This window comes from Hydra vulgaris, chromosome 08 (assembly GCF_038396675.1).
Source record: "Hydra vulgaris chromosome 08, alternate assembly HydraT2T_AEP".
NCBI lineage: Eukaryota > Metazoa > Cnidaria > Hydrozoa > Anthoathecata > Hydridae > Hydra > Hydra vulgaris.
Window position 1 is genome coordinate 14295138 of NC_088927.1, and position 15640 is coordinate 14310777.

Sequence of the window (15640 nt, forward strand, 5' to 3'; positions counted from 1 at the left end):
TACTTTTTAAAAAACAACATTTCGCAGAATAAACTATATTTATAATAGGAAAATCTTATTTAAATTCAGCGCACAGATCATCGTCTTTCTTAGATTTAGTAAAAATTTCTAGATTAGACCCCTAATCTTACGATGCCATAAAAAGACAAAGAAAATGGCTAGACTTAAAGTTAAGGTTCGAGTTATTGATTTTTATGAAAACCAGATTTAAAGAAAATTTAAAAATACTTTGAGTTATCTGAAGTTTGAGGGTTATATTTATCGGGATTTTACAGTAATACTATATAATAAAGGTTTTTAAATAAGATATTATGGACTTTTTAAAGAAGAATAAACTTGGCAATCTATCACAGAGTACCGTGAAAAAGCATCTTACCAGGAAGTACACGCCTTCTTTCATGTGTCGCAAGATTGTTTAACCAGAGCTAGCATCGAACCACTTGATTGTGCGCCATAACTCTACCCACTGCGCCGCGGCTACTGTTTCATAAGTTTTATTTTTCCAATCCAAACTAAAAAATTCCTTAGTTGATTAGATATAGAAAGAAAATGTGCAATTTTAAAAGATGTTTTACAGCAAGCCAACTAATATTATTGGAAGTCCATCATTCATTCAATAATGTATAATACTCGGATCAGTCAGTAAATAAATATTTTTGTTAATTTTTTTTTTGTACCGCATAAACTTCAACGACGGTAGTAGTGTAGTAATAGAGCGCTTGGATCATTAGCTTGAAGTTCCAAGTTCGATCCATACCACATGTTTGAAAACACCGCGCTCAACTTTTGTTCGTCAAGTTTTGTGTTTCGGAGTTAAAAGAGTTGAGAGTGATTTGTTACCACATTAAAAAAATGAAAAACCAGGCTCCTTGACTTTAGTGGCTGTCTCGACATTGGGGAGGTGATTAAATTAACAACAAAAAAAACATTTTTCCTTTGAAAAAGTGTAGTTTGTTAAGCAATACGATAAATTCATTTTCATTAAAACACCTGAAAAATGCAGAAACTTAATAGGAAAATACAGAGATATATGTTTACATTATTGTATTGTCGTATTTTAATTCAAAGTTATATCAAAATATCAGTATCATATCTATAAACAAACTACCAAACTACTTGTAGTAATTACAACGAGCCTCTCACCATAAATATAAAAATATTACACCAGTTCAAAAAGATTTATGTTCAATTTAAATTCTGTCCAACAAAAATGTATCATTGTTATAAATCAGATTGTCACGTGACATCAGATTATCCAATTATCAAATCTGATATATTACGTATTTATCAGACTACTTGTGGTAAACCAGATTATCACTATATTTGTTGGTCTTAAGGTATGTAAAAATTAAGTTTAATGTTTAAAGCGATTCCTAAAAAACACTTCTGAAATATGAACTTCCAAAATTAATGAGTTTTCAAATCTTTTAATTTTTCCAAGCCAGATCTCTGTGATTTAAACGAGTTCTTTCCAATTGAGCTGGGTTTTAACTACTGCACGGTCACCATCAAAACCAAGACATTTTTTGATGAAGTCTGAATTCTATTATTGAATTGTAATTTAGTTTAAGATAGCGTTGAAAAGATTTTCTTCCTACTCTCTGGTGTCTAGTGGTAAGAAAACTTTCCAATCTCCAAATATATCTCTAATATAACGTAGTTTAACAAGTTTAACAAAGTATGACATAATTTAACAAATAATGTTTCTTTAAACAAATAACATATAATGTTTCTAATAACAAATAAACAAATAACAAATAAACATTAACAAATAAACATTAACAAATAAACAAATAACAAATAAACAAATAACAAATAAACAAATAACAAATAAACAAACAACAAATAAACAAATAACAAATAAACTTAAAACAAATAACAAATAATGTTTCTTTAAAAACTCAGCGTTTCTTTAAAAGCAAAAATAAAACAAAGGCCCTAGGCAGGAAAGTTTTCGGGGCCCTAAACACTTCTTAACACCACAATTTTTTTTCAACGAAATCCCATTTAAAAATTGAGCTCGCTAAAATCATGGTACACAGACTGCAGTCTTTTCTGCCTATAGGTAAATCTGGCCCTGCCTGTAATGTGCAACAAAATAATATCTTTAGTATATTCTTTTTATTAATAAAGACTATTATAAATTTAACAAGCAACAATATAAAATTGAGCTTTCTAGTTTTTGAAGATGCAAAACTATTAATAATCTTTTTGACATTTATGATACAATCTCTATGGATATACATCATAACTAATCCATTTAATTGTTCTTGTCCTATATTGGATCTTAACCAAGTTTTAAGTCTTTTTAAAATCGAGAAACTTCGTTCTCCCGAAGCAACGCTAACAGGAAGGGTGCAAAGCAGTTGCAAAATACATTTAGTTAAAGGGAAGACATTACCATTACATTGCTTGTATGCTTCCCGTACACGTTCAGGTAGGTCTTGTTGTTTTTTGATTGCGTCTTTCCATTTTAGCTCTGAAAATTCGAATTATAAAGAAACTTTCATTACTTAGACATTCTCATCAACAGTGTTAATGTTGGGAAGCCCTTTCATAAAACTCAGTATATTAGTTATGGGTGCACAAAATACCATCTATTGACGATAAGTTTATATTTTTTTAAAGAGTTAAAACTTGAACTGAAGCTTCAAATTGGATTACCGGATAACATTGAAACCAGGAAACAATTCAAAAGATTGAAATTCAGCCTACATTATTTCCTAATTCACACAGACTTCCTTTTCCTTTTTTTTTATTTTTTATTTTTTGCAACGATGTAAATACTATTTATCGTTATTACTAACTAATCATACGGACTAATAGTTATAATAATTATATAAATAAAAAGTTTTAAAAATATGTTAGCTATTATGAATAAAAAAAGTTTCCGAAATCGAGATATAATCAAAATGCAAAAGGATTTTCTATAGTTAAATTACTATCATCACCAAAAAGTAAATGCTTGAGTATTCTTTTTGATTGGATAGATATGAATATGATATTTTATTCACAGAAGCAATTCATATACGTTTATTGTTAACTCTGTCTTTGTTTTGTTTAATAAATTTCTTGGTATTGCTACATTTTATTCAAAAGAGTTTAAGGTTTCATCAGAAAATCTGAACTGTAAATCTAGAAGTATGCTATCAAGTAACGTTAAATAAACATTGACTTTATAGTAAGTTAGAAGATCATTGGTATTGGGGTTTGCGCGATTAGTTTGTTTTCCTGTAATTCGTGAAATCTTGATTTTTAAACCTAAGTCTTCCAGTAACTTTGATGCAGTCATAAATATAGCATTAAAGTTTTCTTTATTCTGACGTCTTTTACTTAATATCTTTATGGTATGTTTAAGAATAGTTTTAGCATATTCATCACCTATATAAATTATACTACAAATTAAAATTAAATTTATAAAAACAAATTTACTATTAAAACCAAACCTATATACTATTTTTCGTAAGTTTTTAAAGTTTTTTGAGTTTAAAAAAAGTAAATAGTTAGCTGCAGAATAATTTTTTGTATTTTGTTTTTTCTTTTACAAATTTTTCAATAATACTTTGATATTTGATATTTCTTATGGGGGTTAGTTACTCTTAACCCCCCTCCCCCACCACTTTACCCTTTGTGTCCGCCACTGAGTGATATATCATAGTTTTAAATGATAAATCAAGTTTATAAACATATATAGTCGAAAGTGCTTAAACAATATAAAGTCACATAATTTTTTAATATAAACTATATTGTTAAGTTTAATACATCGCGACATTAGAATTATCTTATTCTATCTCCACAATTTAAACTTTTGAGATTAAACGATTAAAAGAAAAGACTTAAGGAGACGGCATATAATTTGTTTTTTATAACTAATGTTTTTTCCGCAACTTTTTTACTTATAACTTAGGTTTTAATTCAATTGGAAAACATTCTGATTATATTCATTATTCAAATTAAAAAGTTTTAAAAGCGACATATTCAAAATTTCTATACTATATCAATGATTAATGTTTACAGCCGTTCCCAATAAAAAATGCTTTAGAGGTATGAATACACATATATGTTTATATGCATACCTCCAAAGTTTTAAGGTACTAAGTTTAGAGAAATTTTCGAAATGCTTTTTATAAAATCGTATTTAAATTTGGGACTATTTATAGTCATTTTCAACAACTAGGAACAAATCTAAACTACAAAGTTTTAGCAAACCGGGTGTTTATTAAGTCGGTTTATTAAGTTTATTAAGCTGAGGAAAACCTTATTTAGGTAAAACAGCTTTAAATTTTATCAAGAATACTTTAAAGTGTAAAATAAGTTAAGACAGTAACTGTTGTTCCTCTAAAATATTGAGTCATGAAAAATTCCACCAAGGAGCTTTAAAATGGGATACAACATAATTAGTATTTGTCTTTCTACAAACTAAAACGCTAGAGAGGTCTCATAAATATTGAACTAAAATGTAGTTTAATGCTCTTATTGCAACCAAGTGCTTCATAATTTTCCAAAAGTTGCTAAACAATTCTTTTCTAATTATGTGTGTATGTATTTCCAAGAAAGTTCTTAACGATGACTTATAATGATATCAAAGCATTCTTCTCAATATCCGACATAGTTCTTGTAAAATATTTTTCTTTGATAAGCTGCCGAATTAGTGCACAATCAAATTTTTTTAATTGGCAGTCTAGGAAATGCAATAACAATGTACTTAAAATAGGCTTCATTAGTTACCAGTGCTATTATAAACGGCCTTATGAGACCTAACTTTATGTTCAAAGGTGGAAATTTTATTTTCTTTCTGTCAACAAGTGGTTCATGTAAAATGCTTGGATCTCCAGGTTTAAGATCAGACCTTGGAGGCCCGTTTGTTTTAACCCAATGCTTACCTCGAGCTCTTCTATGTAATATACAGAAAAAGCAAGGATACTTTGTGTAAAAACGTTGTTAACCAACAAGGAAACACACCATTTTAGGGTCAAAACAGGTTGTCCAATGATGCTTCTTATACTGTAATAACTCAATAACTCTCTTTCAATCACAATATTCTTCACGAAGACAGACAGAATGCCCAGTATACACTGCACTAAATAAATCGCTATTATGTAGCAGGACGCACTTGAAGCTCTTCTTTGCATAATCATTGAACATTCACTATTCAAATAAGTTGTAGTCTGAAAATCCCAATTCCTTAAGTAAACCAGAAATGTTATGGAAAAGCACAAAACCACTTAAATTTGAAAATGCTGCGGAAATTTATATTCTCTTGTGTGAAAGTAAATACTTTTGCTCCTTTTTCAGCTTTGTTTTTCTCGTTTAGTCTTGGCGCTGGAATTTCTGAGGCTTTTTTTGATGGGCCCGGATCCTGTGCCGAATCGTTCAGTTGAGGCTGATCGAATTCCTTGACCTGAATTGTGATGTTCAAAATCTGCATTATTCCAGTCAATGTCTTCTCGAACATCATTAATTTCTTCCAGAGAAGATAGTTGTTTGAATACTGGAACTGGAATTTCATTTGAATGACACGTTGGTCTTAAAGCTGGTCAATTAGAGTAAAATATTTTTTTTTTTTTAATTAGTTAAAACTTTTAACAAAACAAAAGTATCAGTCTGTTAAATGATATTTTACCTCACACCAAACTTTGGGAATCCCGATGACTACTTTTCTTGTGTTACACTACTTGCAGACTTTGTGAGGGGAACATGGCTTGTCTTGATCACCAAGTTTCATTTAACACTATTTTCATTTACATATAAATGTAAAACTCACATGTTTTAAAAACAACAAAAAACATTTTACCAAAATTAAAAACTCACACAAAAAATAGCTTGAAACCCAGACAAACTATTTTTGTAGCTTGTCGGGTAGACGAATCCAATCGGCATCAGAGGGTAACTTTTTTACTGTGAAATTTTTTTAACTAAAGCGCAAGGGGTGGAGAAAAAAGTTGGCTTCTTAGAAAAAAAACGATTTCAGTTTTGGAATCAACACGTCACACAGTGGGACGAAATCCCGATTTCGTGGCCACAAGTCAAGTTTTTGAGTTTTATATTTTCGTCTTTTTACGTTCAGATCTTGTTTACAGATAGTCCTAGAACAAAATTGCGAACAGGGCAGGTATATACCTGCTCCAGGGTGGCCTGGGCGTCAGTTGAGATTTAGCCTCCGTTCGGTACGCACTAAACAAGTGGACACGTCGAAAAGTTCTTGCCTGTTTTAAAGTGCTGTTAAACTGAAGAAACTATTTCAATTGGAATTCGGCAAAATGGAATCACTTTCTGGAGGCATGTAGAATATATGGTTATGCACTGTTATTGCTAATTTTAATTTTTTTCATATTTAAATCGCGCGACAAGTAAACATAAAAAATTGTAGATTTTTTATCTGAAATCGATATTCTAATGTCGTTTTTAAAATTTAACCGCGGTTTTCCACCTTCTTTTGACAAGTAAATGATCGCGTATAGTGTTAAATATAAGATAATAAAAAACTGGCTGCCATTGAGTGGCATTTTATTAATGAGACTAGTTTTTATGGAAGAATGCGTGGTGCGACATTAAACTATGTTTAATAGATTAATGTCGCACCACACATTAATGATCATGGAAATTAGCGAATTAACATTATTTAATAGCACTAATTACATTTTAATGCAACAATTTTTTATTTTAAATATATGCTTTAAAAGTTACTTCGCATTCCGTTTTATGATAATCTCAAAGTTTTAAAAAATACAGGGTTAGTCAAATGTTTTGTCTCCCCCACTGGTCTAACAATTTCAACTTTAATACAAAAACAAGTGATGATTTGCGAGGAATGCATATTTGTTGAACGCAACAATACATAAGCAAATAAAATAAAAATATAATTCATGCTTAGTACTTAGTATGTCCTCCATTTGCAGCTCGAACAGCCGCAACACGACTCGGCAGAGATTCCGCCAGAGCCTTCAGATAATCACCATCCATCGATTTTCAAGTTTTTTGAACACGGCGTACCAGTTCTTGCCTATTTTTTGGCCGTGGTTCATGCAGCACACTGTCTTGAAGTTTTGCCCACAAGTGTTCGATACAGGTCATGTCAGGGCTGTTACCTGGCCACCGACCTTTTGGGATAAAGGCGGCAAAATTTCTGGGTCTTCTTCGCAGAATGTGCTGGAGCACAATCTTGCTGAAATAACACATGTTGAGGGCTAAACACAAGTTGGCGACAGTCAGCATCATTACCGGCTTGTTTTCCTACACAAGCTTCTTTATAAACTGGAAGAATATTATTTATGTAATAATCAGCATTGATCGTAACTTTTTCTGGGACAATTATTATTTTTTTCAAACCATACCCTGACATTCCACCGGCAACCATAATTTTAAGTCCATTTTTTGGCTTCTGCACCGGGATAATTTTAGTTTTGTCGTCAGTGCGAATGCGGACATTTTGTCGGTTCAAAGTCGGGAAAAGTTCGATTGGCGACTCATCCGTCCAAAGATGTGACTCCTCTTGATACGCCCCAAATGGTTATCGTCCAGATACCCGTTTTCGTCTAACCACTGGCACAGCTTTAAGCGATCGTCTTTATTTTTTGCAGTTAGTAGGGGTTTTATTGGCTGTTTATAAGCAATTTTACCCCACGGTTGTTCGCGAACGAATCTTCGTACAGTTGACTCTGATACGATTTTGTTTTTTTCCCGATATCGATGCGACATGTTCAGCTTTCTTGCGCAAGCACCTGGAGATGAACCCCACTTATTTTTTATAGTTTGGGTGATGATTTTTTTTGACACTGGTAACAAAGCCTTCGGACGACCAGAACAAAACTTGTCGTTAAACTTTGACGATGGTGATTTTGTCCAGTACCGCTGAACCGTTCGTGGATGACACCCCAACACTTTGGCAATTTGTGTCTTCGTCATGCCGGCTATCTGCAGTTCCGCCATTCTTTTTCTTAAAGCAGGAGCTGTATTTGTGACACCAGCTATTTTTCCCATCTAAAATAATAATACAAAACATAAGTTTTCCAGAATACTTCGCTTGTAATTGAAATTTAATTTTAGGGTGGGGGAGACAAAACTTTTGACATGCATGATGAAAATTTCACCTTTAATATTTTGAACACTAAACTAAACCCTAACAATCCGTGTTTTCATTTTATAATAATACAGACAAAATACTATCTATTAATCATGCTCATTATAAAATAACTACGTTTATTTAATAACAGCACCTTATTAAATATTCTTACCTTCCTGCTTTATAATAAAATCTTCGTATATTAAAATAAATAGTTTTTATGTCAAAAACATATTTTTAAAAATAACATCAGTAAACAACAGTATTAAGGTCAAGGTTAGATACTGAAAATAATTATCTATAAATTACAACGCTGACAAGAGATAAAATGTGCTGCAAAAAAAAGTGCCACTAAGGGGAGACAAAACTTTTGACTAACCCTGTAGTCCTCAAAGAACTTTCAGCAGTTATTACTGTATTTTTTTTTACAGAGTCTTCCAAGTCTTCAAATATGGAATTTTCAAGAAAAAATATATTCTTTAAGGTGAAAGACAGTTTAAAAATTGAATATAAATTCATCATTGATGTTTTGACAGATGCAATTTTCAAAAAAACGGAACATGTGATACAAGTAGGCGAGGATGAAATGTCATTATCACGGTTATTTTCAAATTTTCGATCGAGATGGAGAGCAGCAGGATGATGGGAAGATTTTTTTCTGAAAAAAAATGAAGAATGGTTAAAGGGCACCGTACAATTTTTAAAATTATCCAATACTGAATGCACAACACCTGAGAAGATTGTGAAGAGTGATAATAAAAAAGGAACATGTATGCAACTTTCGCAATCCTTTGCTTCATCTAGTGAAAGATCAAAGAGGCGAAAGACTCAAGAAGTACGTTCTACTTTTTCTACAGAAGAATTGGCATATGCTGCTCAAATGAGTTTAAGGACTTCTGGTCAAGTACATGCTGCTCAAGTTGTTAAAGATGTCACATTAACAACCCCAACAAGAGCCTCAAAATATATATCCGCTGTTAGTTCACAAAATGAAGTACCTTTAAACCCAGATGAAGCACTTTCTTTAATGATCGAGAAAGGAGAATCAAGGCACTCTTATCAACTATCAAGAAATGTAGCTAGAGCACATAAATGCAAATTATACCCATCATACCTTGAAGTAGAAAAAGCAAAAAAACGTTGTTATCTATTAGTTGTGTACACAACTGTTAGTGAGTCGTGCGCACAGATTGAACTACAGGCTTTACTTGATCATACCACATCTAGAATGATACAACTTCAGGCTGATGTCGTTGATACTCTAAATCCGGAAATTCTGCAAAAATTAGTACTTTACTGCAAATGGGGATGTGATGGAAGCTGCGGTCAAAGTGTTTATAAACAAAAACTTACTGAGACTGGAAAATCTAATGACAGCACTTTTTATACTTCTCTTGTACCTTTACAATTAATACACAACAACCACGAGACGGGTGAAGCAAATATTGTGTGAAAAAATCCTAGACCATCATCTCCGCGATTCTGCAGACCAATACAATTGCAGTTTGTACATGAAGATGTACAGTCAACATTGAAAGAAGTTAGCAACATTGAACTGCAGATTGAGGGTCTTGCACCATATGCTAATAAATAAAATGGAAAATCCATCTCAGTATCTTATTGTATGTTATTTACGATGATAGACGGTAAAGTCTGTAATGCAGTAACTGGTACCACTGCTACACAACGCTGCTTCCTGTGCAAAGCCTCCTCTAAAGAATTTAATGACATCAACAACATTATAAAAATGGACATTAGAACAGATAATTTAAGATTTGGTATATCTACATTGCATGCATGGATTCGTTTTTTCGAGTGCTGTTTGCATCTGTCGTATAAGCTAACAACTGAAAAGTGGCAAGCTCGTCGAGAGGAAGATAAAAAGAATGTGAAAATACGTAAGGAAGAAATGCAGACTCAACTTAGGATAAAACTGGGGCTTATCGTTGATCGACCAAAGCCAGAATATGGAAGCTCTAACGATGGAAATACAGCAAGCGGGTTTTTTTAAAATGCTGCTATATCTGCTGAAATAACAGGAGTCGATGAAAAATTAATTTACCGATTTCATGTTATTTTGCAGGTAATTTCGAGCGGGTTTGATATAGATAATGAAAAATTCAAAGAATATTGTGTAAATACCGCCCATTTATTTGTTGCTTTATATCCGAGGTATTACATGCCTACATCTGCACATAAATTGATAATGATCCATGGAGCAGAAATTGTAAAGTATGCCCTTTTACCGATTAGACAACTTTCTGAAGATGCCCAAGAGTCACGCAATAAAGACATTAAAAACTTCAGATTACATCATTCAAGAAAATGCTCAAGAGAATCGAGTATGAGAGACATTTTTAACAGGCTCTTATTAATATCAGATCCATTTCGCTCGAGCATCAGGAAATTGTCCCAGAGACCGGTAAAATCTCTACATCAAGAAGCTATACAATTGTTAAAACAACCTGAAGTCACCAGACAAGAGACAAGAAACGATTTCGATTTAGATACAATTGGTTCAACATCAGATTCCGAATCCAATGATTCGAACATTGATGAATATGACACACGTGATTTTTGTTACTAGGATTAAAGAAACAATTTTTTTACATATATGTGAGTTAATCTTTTACCAATTAAAAAAAAAAAAAAAAAATTACAAATTTCTGTTTTTTTATTAAAAGTATAAATTTGAAAATAATTTTGCAATGTATTTGCTCTAATTTAACTCCTGAATCATTAGCAATGACCTTGAAAACCAAACTACATAAGATTTCATATTTTCAGCGTATGAACAGTTTTGGCCGCCATATTGGAGCCGCCATTTTGAAATTTTTAAATCTGACCTCAGATTCCTAATCAGCGACCTCGAAAACCCTTATGTAGGTAATTTGGGAATTTTGGCCACAAAATCAGGATTTCGTCCCACTGTGCGTCAATTTTAGTCAAAATAGGCCCCCAAATCAATTTCAACAAAAACTTCTCTTCAAATTGTTTCTCAGAGGAGATTATTGAAATATTTATAATTCAAAATATCACACCTTTACATATAGTTTTACATAGAGTTATGCTTGTATTTGGCTTTACCATCTAAAAAACAATTGTATTTTATCAAAAAAAATACATCATATAGAATATCAAAGTTTATATTTTCTTTAACTGAATAGAAAATGGTAGTAAAACTAAAAAATGAATATTAGATAAATTTTGTTTAAAAGAAGTTACCAAAAATTCCTAATTTGAAAAAAGCAATACAGCTAATAGTATTTTAGACTACAAAGAAATTAAAATTTGCAATGACACTTTGCAATGACATCGCAAATGGAGGAAGCATTTTTTTTAACGCTGTAAAGGTGAAAAATAGATAAAAGAGCTAAAGAAAAACAAATAAAAAATTGTTTAGAATAGGAGATTTAAAAAATAAAATAAAATAAATAAAGTAAAAACAATTAAAATATTAAAGATTAAAAATTGAAGAAAAACATTAAATAAACAGAATAACTAAACGCAAAGTTAAAAGAATAAAACTCTTCGTGATAAATTCAAAAATAAAAAACTTTGAGTTATTAAAAAGTTACAAAAATAACATTTTTTTAATTTTATTAATTTATGTTGAATGAATTGTTTATACTGTCGTGTATTTTTGTGTATTGTTTATAATGTCGTGTTTTTTTTTGTATTTTTTATATTGTCGTGTATTTCTATGTTTTGTTTATACTATTGTGTAATTTTGTGCATCGTTTAAATTGAAGTTTACACTTGTATTGTTTATGTTGATGTGCATTTATTTTGTGGTCTTGTTGCTAATTATTTTTATTATCGTTGTTTTTTATGCTTGATGCTATTATTAAGTTTATTTCTTATTTTTTGTTTCATCATAGTATTTAAAAACATCTTTTTTTATTTTCTTCATTATTTTTATCATCCTTCTGATCGCCAAACGTTGTGTTATATCATTCATTCGTTATCTACCACGTTTATTTACTTTAGCTCTTTTTTGTGTTATTTGTCTTGCTTTTTTAAATATTTTTTTTCTTCTTTTTATTTTGTTTTGATTCATATTGGTCGCAATATAATTTTTTAATTTTTTAAATTTGTTCCTTTTATTAAGGTGTCACTTCAATGACTAGTTTTTAACTATAATGAATGACACTAAACCTTATTTTGTGAAATTATACGTCCATTCGTAATTATTTTAATTTTATGGTTAAATAAATGGATCAAAAAAATGTTATAAAATATGTATAAATGTTTGAAATGTGTCAGAAATACACATTTCATTCTATATATACAATGTTTTCCTTTACGCAAATCCAAGCCGACGGTTTTTGAAGTAGGAGGGCACAATTGTCAATCTCTAAAGAAATATCCTATGTATCTAGAAACTTTAAAAGAATAATTATAAAAAAAAGGTCGTTTAGAAAAAAAGTCTATGGCACGCACCCCTGGCGTTTCGGCCCAGAAATCAGAATTAAAGTTTTTTTTTTTATATAAAACTAGCTTATAAGCAAATTTTATTGAAATTATTTCCAGAATTTTCTACAAAATGTCGAAATTTTTTCAAAACTCTTATTTAGACTTTAAATATTTAGTGACAGACTTATTTAATTTTTAGTGGGGTGGAGGGAGAGAATGTTGATACAAAAAATACGCCATACTACGATTCCCCCAACCTCTATGTTTTCATCATTATTATTATTGTGAAAGAATTTTATTTTTACCAAAAAAATTATTTTTGTTAGGATATTGATAAAAACAGTATGTGTTCAAAAATTATTTACAAAGTTAACATATGGATCTAAATTGATTTCTGATCATGATGCATTTTTCACGAAAGTCGGGATCGTTTGTTGAATTTTTTCAATTTGATAAAATAAAATAAAAATAACTTTAGTAACGTTATTTAATTGTATTGTATATATGCGCATTAGGGTGTCCCAAAAATACGAAAAAAAAAAAAAAATTTTGTACACACCAAATTCTTTGTCTATAAACTTATAGAAGACCAATTGTATTGAAAAAAGGTTTTTAAGATCACTTCAAGTGCTTACTGTTGAAATTTGAAAAAAGGGATTTTATTAAATATACTGATTTTTTTTAAACTCAAATATTTCCGCTTCTTCTAAATAAAAACTTACTCTTTTAACAATTCTAATAACTGTAGTTTTTTATAGTTTAAACATCTGTAATCATTAAAAAAAATATTGGTAGCTTTGTAGTAGGATATGGTGGCAACTCAATAACTTAGTATTATCACACTTTTCTTGATGACTGTTCTAAATATTAAGAACTTTTAAAAACAATATGTATATATATATATATATATATATATATATATATATATATATATATATACTGATATGTTTTTAATACAATAATTATTTGAGTATTATTTTTGTACTTTTTTGACAATTAGTTGTTTTCTTTGCAATTATTGATTTTGATTAAACCAACTTTATCTTATTTAAAATATCGACTTGTCAATACACCAACTTTGAAAGCCGCAATCTTGATTAAATAAGGTAAACAAACTTAAGCCAATCGTTTTTTTCTGATAAAAAAACAACGAATCAAACTGTTACTCTTTACAAAAGAATATTTTGCGTAGTTTATTATTACAAATTAAATATTGATAAAAATTAATTATAAAAAAATTAAAATATATTTATGTTATGGCGAAAAGAAAGAAGACTGCTAAAATAAAAAAATCCAACTATAATGTTAATTTAAACCCGCGTCGACCGCTTTACATTCTCAGAAGTCCAATTTCTGTTTTTCCCATACATCAACTACCAACAAATGGAACAGTTCTACGATATTATCAGTATGTTATTACAGAAAAAAGTAAAAGGTTCAAGTCTACTCAAGAAAATTTCTCTTGCAAAACAAAGAGTGGGAGTAGGGATATGGTTTGCGATGACAAAGATTTTTGTTGTGAAAGTATGGAGATATGTTGCCTTAGAAAAGTTGTAAACATATGGAAATATGCTGGTTTTGGAAAGTATATAATTTCTGAAGTACAAATTGTTAAAAAATTTATTAAACTAAATAAACTGTACATTTCTATGCGAAATACAAGTTATCTTTCCTGGAACACAATTACCAAAAAAAATCACGAAAATCGGTTTGAAGAATTTCTTGAGAATTTATTTGATATTTCTCAAAACAACATAGAAGATAAAATCAAATCAGATAAAGATATGCCAAGATCGAATGATGCAGTTATAGAAGATTTGGCTTTTCTTCAAGATCAAAGAACAATGAGGAGAGGTGTAATAAGTGATAAATATGACATTGATATGCAGCAAAGAGTTGAAAGGAGAATTAAAAGGTATGAAAGAATGAGATCTTATGAAGAAAAATGTAGAGTTAATGAATATTTTGGACTGGATAGAAAAGTTGATTTTGAAATGGATGAAGTGATCTCTCATAACTCAGATGAATTTGAGGCATCAGGTAAATGATATCTCAAATTTTAACTTTAATTGAAAACTTTTAAATAATTATTCTTAATAATGGTTTAATTAAAATTTATATTTGATTTATAAAGTAGTTACTGCTTTTCGTTACTTAGGTTCTGCTGCTCACCAATCTTCAGTTTCTAGTGATAGTGATTTAGATTTTCAAGAAAGGGGTGAAACCCAGCTTCCAACACACACAAAGCTAAAGCGTCAAAAACACTCTAAGTTGGGCTGTTCAGAAATTGCAATAGAGTTTGACAGAGACAATCTTATATTAGCTACAACACCTGTTAGTGTTAGATGCGGAATCAGCATTCGCTCACAAACAATGTTTCTAGGAGCTGTTATTAAAGCTTTAGGCGGAAATGTCAATGACTTAAATATACCTAGAAGCTCAGTAGCTAGAAGTAGATTCAAGTATATTGAAGATTTAGGTAGATTTGTTTACATTCAAAATATTTATATTCAGGGTGTTAGCTAGCCCAAAGGTGTATATTGGGGAATTCACAATGGTTTCAAAATTCCTAAAAATCAATTAACTTTTTTTTTCAATTCTTATTTTGAGTTTTTTAGGACAATTTCTTGAAAATTTCCAATATTTTCCTGAACAACAACAATAAATATTCCCAACACAGCAAAAACGTGGTATAATGTTTAATTTTGGCTAACACACTGATATTAAAACAATCAATAGTAGTTATAAAGAGAAATAAATTCTTTTTAATTTAAGTACCACCATCAGATCAAGCTATTGCGAAGAAATGGCAGGAAAGAATTTGATCTTGCACTTTGACAGTAAGTTGGTAAAAGAAATAGAGGAAAAGTTAAAAATTACTGTTAAGAAGGAAAGGGTTGCTATATCTGTTACCAGTCCTGAATTTACTACAAAAGACGATCGCCTACTTGGAATTATACCTGTAGAGAGCACTAAAGGAAAAAATCAGACCATTGTTATTCAAAACATTTTAGAGTACTTTGAAATAGCGGATAATATAATTGGAGTCTGTACTGATACTACATCAATAATACAGGTAGACTTAACGGAGCTATAATAATAATAAGTAGAATTCTTAATAAATGTTTGTTTTGGTTTATGTGTCGTCACCACATATATGAA

The 15640-nt window shown here is 30.4% G+C and overlaps 1 protein-coding gene across 1 annotated transcript; it reads left to right on the top strand.

The window, feature by feature from the left end:
• Nucleotides 1–14005: 14005 nt before the first annotated feature.
• LOC136084185 (uncharacterized) lies at nucleotides 14006–15028 on the top strand. Its single transcript, XM_065804307.1, has 2 exons — nucleotides 14006–14518; nucleotides 14637–15028. Exons 1-2 carry the CDS (start codon nucleotides 14128–14130, stop codon nucleotides 15002–15004), a joined length of 759 nt encoding a protein of 252 aa, XP_065660379.1. The 5' UTR covers nucleotides 14006–14127; the 3' UTR covers nucleotides 15005–15028.
• The last annotated feature ends 612 nt before the right edge of the window (nucleotides 15029–15640 follow it).

Bases quoted from the DNA above. Each gene is read 5' to 3' on its own strand.
- LOC136084185 (XM_065804307.1), top strand. From the start codon at position 14,128: ATGCGAAATACAAGTTATCTTTCCTGGAACACAATTACCAAAAAAAAT. The intron at 14,519-14,636 runs GTAAATGATATC...TTCGTTACTTAG, and splicing joins AGATGAATTTGAGGCATCAG to GTTCTGCTGCTCACCAATCT.